This window comes from Saccostrea cucullata, unplaced genomic scaffold (assembly GCF_032062105.1).
Source record: "Saccostrea cucullata isolate Sc308-1 unplaced genomic scaffold, CSIRO_AGI_Scuc_v1 ctg8111, whole genome shotgun sequence".
NCBI lineage: Eukaryota > Metazoa > Mollusca > Bivalvia > Ostreida > Ostreidae > Saccostrea > Saccostrea cuccullata.
In genome coordinates this window covers 10,121-19,499 of record NW_026927069.1, presented here as the reverse complement: position 1 = coordinate 19,499, position 9,379 = coordinate 10,121, and the positions used below count along the sequence as shown (strand labels likewise).

The 9,379-nt window shown below is 33.7% G+C and overlaps 1 protein-coding gene and 1 long non-coding RNA gene across 2 annotated transcripts; one reads left to right on the top strand and one right to left on the bottom strand.

The window, feature by feature from the left end:
• The first annotated feature begins 890 nt into the window (after positions 1-890).
• LOC134273373 (uncharacterized) lies at positions 891-6,271 on the top strand. The gene is made up of 6 exons (XR_009993389.1): positions 891-1,027; positions 1,418-1,532; positions 3,395-3,641; positions 3,956-4,095; positions 5,353-5,548; positions 5,731-6,271. It is a non-coding gene; the product is annotated as an uncharacterized LOC134273373 (long non-coding RNA).
• LOC134273372 (uncharacterized) lies at positions 6,171-8,968 on the bottom strand. Its single transcript, XM_062755567.1, has 3 exons — positions 8,832-8,968; positions 7,868-8,014; positions 6,171-7,141 (listed from the first exon to the last, which is right to left on the bottom strand). The coding sequence occupies exons 2-3, from the start codon at positions 7,875-7,877 to the stop codon at positions 6,588-6,590; spliced, it is 564 nt and encodes a 187-aa protein (XP_062611551.1). The 5' UTR covers positions 7,878-8,014; positions 8,832-8,968; the 3' UTR covers positions 6,171-6,587.
• Positions 8,969-9,379: the final 411 nt, after the last annotated feature.

The window sequence follows — 9,379 nt, the reverse complement described above, 5'->3', positions numbered from 1 at the left end:
ATTCTAGACTTGACATACAATAAACAATGATAAGAATTATTGTCGCATATCTGCAGTGATTTTCTTTGATCTTTCTGTGGTGATAATTTATCCCATATCACATGTGTGATAATACTTTCCAAACATGTTTCAAAGTTTTTACACTCTTTATCATACAGTTTTAAAGGACAGTTTTATGAGCTCATAAGTATATTAAATGGTTAATTTATCAAAACCTGCATTTAAAAATTCAGAAGTCTTAAGTTAAACCAAATTGTCCAGGGTATTCTTAGTAAGGTATGTCAAAGGTCATGGTTAAGTGACTTTGTAAGGCTGGTATTTTTTCTTTAGTTTTATGGCAATCAGTGCACATGGTAAATATCATAAAATTACCCCTTAAAGGTCTTATGCAAGGAGATAGCCAATCAAAATGAACAAATGTAGTTCTATGTATGATGTATATAGAGACAATAATATTTCTTTTCTTTTTTCATTTTCAGGAACTTTACGTAGGTCTACAGTTTTAATGTTGGACTCATGCACTAGGAATATCATATCAGCAGAATTGTGCCACTGAATCAAAGGGAACTCTTTTTTTTTTAGGTACGCATGATCGATGTAACTTCCTTGATGGTGTGTTGGCTGTTTGCCCATGTGTATTTCGGGGTATATGTATGTTTAGTCTCAATTTTCTTTCTTAAAAGCTGCATAAGGGGTATATTTTTTCTGATCTCAAATTTTGTCTAAGCATTAATCTTTTTTCTCATTCATGAATTATCTGCTGAGAGTCTAGTTAATTAATTTATTTAATTAAAGCTATATAGTAACATATAGTGAAATTATTGCCTTGTGTGAGACCTAAAGAAAATCAGGTTACTCATTTTTATGACAATTTCTTTGATTTCAGGAGTAGCCTCCCCTTTTAAAGATCCAAAATGGTGATTTTAAAGTGCGGCATGCAGTCTGTCATCAACGAAGAGTTTTGACACCTGTAATACCCATATTTCTACCATTCACCTCTGTAACCTTTGTTGAGTTCATCAGACTGGTAAGAAAAACAATATTGTTAATTGAAATAATTTTATCAAGATAAATAAAATAATTAATGAAAAAAAAATTACATGAACAGACTCCCTCATATAAGAAAATGTCACATTTTAAACATTGCAATTATACATCATTTACATATCCACATTTTCCCCATTTACACATGCAGTTGAATAGATTTAGTGCTTAATAATACATAGCAACAATTATTACATGAATCCTAAGACAATTCACAAAATACATGAATGCATTAAACTGTGAAATACAGATTTCGTACATTTAATTAAAATGCACAACATCAGTACCCCCCCCCCCCTTCAGAATCTAAAAACTTTCTTTTTAATTCAAAGTCACTAGGCAACACTAAAGATTTCCACTTATTGCTTTTCAGTCCAAGACAGGAAGTTGAGGAATAAAGTTGACAGGACATCCTGAACTGTCCTCGCTACCAGCTTATGAGGGAACCAGCTGCAGTGGACAAAGTACGTTACATCATAGGATAATAGGTAAGTCTCCGGAGTAGTGTTTGTAGCAATTCTCGTACTTGGTCCTGCATCGAAGATTCAGGACTATTGATATTTATCTCTGCATGGTTTGGTTCTTCCCAGAAACATGTTACTGGTGGTGGTCCCTATATTCTTCTGGCTTTTGTGGTGAGGAATGTTTCATTTCTAGCTCTTTTCTGATCACATTTTGTCTATCTAGCTGTTTGTCTGTCTGTCTGTCTGTCCATCTGTCTGTCTGTAAACTTTTCATATTTTCGACTTCTTCTCTAGAACCCATGGACCAATTTCAACCAAAGTTGCCACAAAGCATCCTTGGGTGAAGGGGATTCAAGTTTGTTCAAATAAAGGGCCACACCCTCATTCAAGGGGAGATAATTGGGAATTAATGAAAATTTGATGGTATGTTTTAAAAATCTTGTTTTCAAGAACCACTGTGCCAGGAAAAATGAAACTTATGGAGAAACATCCTCAGGTAGTGTAGATTTAAATTTGTTCAAATCATGACCCCCGGGGGTAGGGCGGAGCCACAATGGCTGACCAAAGTTTAACATAAAAATATATAGGAAAATTCTTTAAAAATCTTCTTCTCAAGAATGACAAAGCCATAATTGATCCTATTTATATGGAAGCATCCTCAGGTAGTGTCAATTCAAGTTTGTTCAAATCATAACCCCCGGGGTAGGGCGGGGCCACAATGGAAGATCAAAGTTTAACATAGAAATATAAAGGAAAAATCTTTAAAAATCTTCTTCTCAAGAACAGCAAAACCCTGATTGATCATATTTATATGGAAGCATCCTTAGGTAGTGTAGATTCAAGTTTGTTCAAATCATGTTCCCCGGGGGTAGGACGGGGCCACAAAGGATGATCAAATTTTATATAGAAATATATAGGAAAATTCTTTAAAAATAACCTTCTCAAGAAAAGCAAAGCCATGATTGGTCAAGGGACTACTTTTGGATTTAAACTTTTCAATAAAAAACCAATTTTTACTTTTTCCTAGCCACAGTGCTCAGGTGAGCGATGTGGTCCATGGGCCTCTTGTTTTTTTGTTTTTTTTTTAAAATGATCAATCATTAAATATAAATAAATCAGTTGTTAAAAAATTTGCTTCATATTTGAAGTGCTTTAAACCGACCCTTTGATGAAAGTGACCAGTGTTTTTTGCACCTTGGAAGGTTTATTGGTAAAATATAAGAAGGAAGTTATGATTTTGGTGTCACTATTGTTGTTATTTAAGTTTGATTTGATTTTTATATTACGAGTATTATGAAACTGTTATTTTGTTACTGAACGATGGTTAATTTTAATTGTGAACAAATGTACAAAGATGAGGAGTATAATATAGTTGGCTATGTATATTGCCCAATTTTTGAACATATTATGTAATAAATATTTAATAACAACCTTTGAATAATTGGAAAGACAATATTATAAATATGATAGCATTTTTGTACATGAGCATACATTTTTGAAAGGAAAAATAAATTATTCAATTGCATTAAAAAAAATATTTTGTTTCATATTCTTGCGAATTATCAGATCATTCTTCTATTATTTAAATACTCTGTCATTATGAAACCTTGTTAATAATTAAGTAAATATTAATTGTACATTTGCACCAATTTTTACATGGCATTTTCACACTAAGAATGCCACGTGCAAAATTATATACAGGAACAATTCTGAACAAATATATGCAAGTGAGTTGTAAATTTGATATGTAATGCATACATTACAAAAACCCATGACAGTGTTCACTAAAATGAAATGTATGGACTCTTATATAAATACTTGGTATATGTGATATGGATATTATGGATGATATTTTTGAGAATGACACAAGTAATGAAATTTTTCAGCATTGAATTGGATTCTTGAACCAGAGCCATGTGAACCTGGTCCACCTGTACCTCTCATTGAAGACCTGTTAACATCACCAGAGTATGTTCATTCTGATACCCCTATGGTATGGTTACAGCATGCATTATCCCTGAATCCATTAAAAGAGCTGCATTGGCAACGAAACAACCCAATGTGGTCGATTGTAAGGAAATATAGCATATCAGCTTCCAACTTTGGTGCAGTTCTCAGTTCTAAGCAAAGGCGGTAAGACGTGTGATTAAATTTTTGCGAAAAAGACTTTTAAAATTACAGTCAAACTTTGTTATCTCAAACCCATTATCTCATATTTCATGGATATGTCACAGTAATTTTGAAGTCCAAACCATTTATAAAAGACTGGGACATTTTATTCTTGATAACTCTTTATGTGTTATTCTTGAATCCACGGATATTTCCAACATTTTTCTTGGTCTCATTGAGTTTGAGATAATGAGGTTCGACTGTAATGACTAGATATTTGTACATAAAGATGCAGGAAATATAAGATTAATAACCAAAAATCATATTTTCTTCTCCAGATTGACATTGTCACTGAAGAAACAGCTGATGTCGGCTTACAATCTGGAGTCCATCAAGGCTGTTGCATGGGGTATCACTCATGAAGATGATGCTTTGAGAAAGTATGAAAAGGACTTAGATGCAGCTGTAGAGCAGTCAGGTATACAGCACAAAATAACATTCATTCAACCTCTGACATGTTAACATTCAATGTGTCAAAACAAATAGCAGGACTTATCCTGGTGACAAACAGAAATCAATTACTGAAGTCTAATTGTAAAAAAAACTAGAAATATGTCCATAGGACATGAATGCCCCGCCGAGGATATATTAGTAAAGCAACATGAAATTTGTACATGTATAAAATTTGATCAGTTTGGTTCAGGCAGGGCTTATAGTTAGTTGGGAATAAAAATGTAGGTCCAGCATCCAAAGCAAGTCTGGTAGTGTCCATCCCTAGATGCATCATCCACGCAAGTTTGGTTCAGGTAGGGTTTATAGTTACTTGGGAATGAAAATATAGGTCAGATCCAGCATCCGAAGCAAGTCTGGTAGTGTCCATCCCTAGCTGCATCATCCATGCAAGTTTGGTTTAGGTAGGGCTTATAGTTACTTGGGAATGAAAATGTAAGTCAGATCCAGCATCGAAGCAAGTCTGGTAGTGTCCATCCCTAGATGCATCATCCATGCAAGTTTGGTCTAAGTAGGGCTGATAGTTCCTTAGGAATAAATCTGCTCCAAAAACTTCAACCTGGTCACTCATCTGGAAAATGTAGGTCAGATCCAGCATCCGAAGCAAGTCTGGTAGTGTCCATCCTTAGATGCATCATCCAAGCAAGTTTGGTCTAAGTAGGGCTTATAGTTCCTTAAGAATGGACCTGCTCCAAAAACTTTAATTTGGTCACTCATCTGGAAAATGTAGGTCAGATCCAGCATCCGAAGCATGTCCGGTAGTGTTCATCTCTAGATGCATCATCTATGCAAGTTTGTATCAACATGTAAAGTTTGATAACACCATCTTGAATGGTATGTTTAAAACTGAGCTAAACACTATTTAAGAAAAGTCAGGTCAAGGTCAAAAAATGTTAATGCAGTTGCATAGCTCTCATCAATATCTATCAGCATATGAAGTTTGATGAAAATATCTTGGATAGTTTCTTTGAAACTTAGCTTTGAACAGAGCTAAACACAAAGTGGGACGGAAGGACAGAAGGACGGAAGACGGACATGACAAACACTATATGCCCCGGCCATATTCATGGCGGGGCATAAATATTCAGTTACCAACATATTCCAGAAAATTTGCTTTTTGAAGTGGAAGGATTATAAAAGCTCTACTTAGACTTTGTTTGCATTACAAAATCAATTGTATTATGGTTTGTTTGCATTCAGTAATATTATAATTTTTTCTGAAAAGGATATGGTTGCATGAATCCGGAGTGTTGGGAGCTTCACCTGATGGCTTAGTTGTTTGACCACCAACATGCAGTGTATTTTATCAAACTCCAGAAGCCAAAGACGCCATTCCTAATATTGTAGAGGTGAAGTGTCCATATACAGCATCGTCTTCAACAGTAGCAGATGGGGCACAAAATTTGAAGGATTTTTCATAGGTAAATAACATTAAAAATCTGTATTGTCCAGTACTTTGAAATTAAAAATCTTGGTGAGTAAATGATTTCAAAACATGTATTAATTTACAAGTGCAGCTGTTCAATATGGTATGAAGATATTGAAAAAGGAGGGGATATGTACTGGTATAACACAACTTAAGTGTTTTTTGATTTTTTTTTAGATCTTAAACAAGATACCCTGTGCCTGAAAACCAGTCACCCATACTATCATCAAATTCAAGGCCAGCTACACATATGTAACAAAACATTCTGCGACTTAATTGTGTGGACAAGAGTAGACTGCATTGTGATTAGAATAGTAAAAGACATTGAATGGACAGCAAATGTTCCAAAGCTGATAGATTTCTACATTAACATTTTCATTCCAGCACTGATGGAAAACTGAGTTCTGGTTTGAACTTCTTGACACTTAGTTTTGTACCTCTAGAATTTTCTAACAATGGAAAATGGGTAATCATGTTAAATGTGTTGAATGTTCCTAAGTCTCATAAATGTATGATATGATATGTCACAATCCATCATAAAACTTCTGGCTTATAAGACTATTTTAAATAGCAATGATGATTAATAAAATCTATGTACTACATAAAAAAAGAATATCAAAATTTAGAATCATTTTATTAATGAATTGAAGATGTTATTCTCAAAGTGAAAATGTAACATTTTGGTCTTTCTTAATAGATAAATTGTTGAAAACATGAATTTGTTGAGTTGTGCTTTAAAGGTAAATATACTTTAAACTAGAGATTTAAAATTATAAGTAAACCCTCTTCCAAATTATATTGTCAAATGAAGAATGGAATTGCCAAACATTCTTGTAATAAATCCATGCTAACAAAAGGGATTTTCATTTTCTGAAGTATATGTATTACAACATACTACAAAGTTAACAAATATAACCATTGACATTGATAACAAATCAAAATTTGCTTATCCCTTGCACTTTGGTATGAATATCTTCACTGTTTAGTGTATACTGTCACACGCCAATGCAAATTTATAATAAGTACATGTATCTTTAAGTAATTTCTTTCAAAAGTGGAGCTTGCAAGTTTACAAGACAAGAACAGAGTTGAAATATTTTTGTTGAGATTGGTCTGTAAGTAGATGGTATGTGACGGAGAATCTCGTAATTCTTTATCCTCTCGTTGGCTCTTTCCACATGAATAAGTGCTTTAGCAATCTTGTAACACAGTGCTGCTTCTTGTATGGTAAACTGGCCTCGTGTCGATAAAAGAGCTTTTATAATTAAGCACACACCCTGGGGCAACTGGTCATGAATGGTGAAACCTTTGACCACCAAAATAAGGTCTCCAGCTTTGAACTTTCGTAAAACTTGGCTGTGACGTACAATAGCTACATCAGAAGTAGAACCTGGGTACAGCATGGAGCAAAATGTAAGTGCACCATTTGGAGGCACGCAAGTTACTGCTTTAAAAGTATGGCAACTTTTGTACATACTGTAGGCCATGGCCTGATTATCCATATGTGTTGGGATGTCCTGGATTGTTTCAATTGCATCCATGGATGCTCTAGCAGAGGAAAAATCCTCAAAAGATTTTGGCAGAGACCCTGAAAAAAAGTTGGAAAAAAATTAATTTGATTATTTGTAATTGTGTAAAAAAATTGTGTTACAGTCAATCTTTCAAGAATACAATAAATTTAACTGCATTAAATTTTTGCAAGTCATTATGATAAATTTTAAAACAAACCTTTGCATTTAAGCTGACTTGGAAAACATTCTACGCTACATTCTACACTACGCCATCAGCATCTTGTATAGGGAAAAGACCACTAATTATTTTCCCATGGAACTCCATACAAACCTTAGGCCCTCTCAGTACTTTACTATGACAATTTCAGAAAAATCTTTAGCATCATTTCAAACTTTGTTCTAAGCCCTAACAAAAAATACTGAAAAAAATACATGGTCCCATGGCGTTTATAGGTCAAAATTGCAGTTATTTTCAACTTTTAGAGATTCGCAGTAAAGAACACGCGGCATAAAAAATCAACCCCCACTCCTAAAATCTTCCCTGGCATTTCTATAGTTTCTGTAATATTCCCTCATCCCATCATTTATTTCAAAGGTCATTAATTTTACTTTAAAATGAAAACAATTAAATACCTGATTTCAGCCAATGGCGTAACGCCTACCCATTCAGTATTCGGTTTAATGTTCCATAACAAACAAAGCCATGTGTGCATCCGGGGATTTGGTGCTCTCATTCCTATACTTACATACTTACCTGTCCCAGAATTAGTCAATTGTGGTAATTTCAAAGACTATACACCTACCTGTGAACATGTATGAAATTTGAGTCCTGTGACTTCAGTGTATTGGATACTGTGACCATCTCAAATGATGACACCTTACTGCTACCAGCACAATTCAAAGGATTGAATGACGTCTGGGCCGGTGATGATATTTGGATATATTGGTGACTGTAAGAAATAAAATATTTGTACAATGAATTGTTTTTGTGCTTTAATGTTAATAAAGTGATATTAAGTCAAAATTGAGTCAATAATTTCGTAAGGGTGGATTCTACCCAGAATTACGTAAAAAGCTCCAAAATTGGATAAATCGTAGTTAATTAAGCAAAATTCAAAGGTTTTAAAAAGACTGATATAGAATTTTTTTATGCTTATGCAAAGGATATTATTTAAGACTCTGATATACTAATTGATTCTTATCTAATCCCTCCTATTGCTCAAGTATGTACAAAAAAGTTTCCCCACCCCCCAGTGAAAAACGCTTAAAGAAATAGCAGGTGCCCCCTTTTATTTTTGTTTACAATTAATTTAGACAAGTTTAAATCAATCCTTTTGATAACAAATCAAAGTTCAATGTCTGTAGTCTTATACTTTACAATCAGAAGCTACTTTTTGAATTTTATTCTAAGAAAAGGAGAATTTAAATAATTTTTTTTAAAAATTAAAGAAAAGCAAAAACTGACTTCAAACCCCAAAATGTACTATACAATAAGAGGCTGGAAAGTTAATAAATAAAAAATTTACCTGCAATGTACAGAAAACTGTCCGACAAAATACATCGGGTGGGTAGGGGAGTCTCCATTTTCTTCTTATATAGAGAAAATGCCCCTGCTGATCAGAGACCTAACACTCCCAAATAATAACAAAATATGTTAACATAACAGTCAATCTAAGATGTTCATCCCTCAATGGCAACAAGTTTTTATTACAGTAACTGAAATTGTTAGGAAATAGGAAATCACAATTGGAATTCCTTTAAATGTACCTTCTCTTCGTTGTATTTAATATCGTGGATTGATATTGGCTTCCTTTTACTAGACTCTATTTTTAGGGCAAGCAATTCCTTTTCCAGTTGTATTTCTGTTGAGAGGCGCTGCATTTCTTGAGTACAGTTAAATGTGCAGGATACTAAGTAGTTGTGCTCTGATATCAACTGAAAATATATTGTAAATCATGTACAGTTAAAAGAACTTTATACATTATTAAAAATTATTGAAAATGTTTCAGTGTTGGTCATTTGTCATCATTGGTGTTTTAAGAGCCATTCTCTGTAATGATTTGAAATTTTATATAGGAACTGTGGCACGCATAGTCTCAGAATTTCTCCAAACTCTCTATGATAAAAGGCATTGATACCCTGAACTGAAATCAGGCAAAAATTGGTTGCTATGTTTTATAGTTACCATGGCAACATGTCTTAAAGTTCGAAAAATGGCATTTTTTAACATGTTTAGAGCCCCATAGTTAACATTTGCGGCAAAGCAAACAATTGTTAATGACTGTTTCCAAAAGTTGAAGGTAAGATGTCTCAAA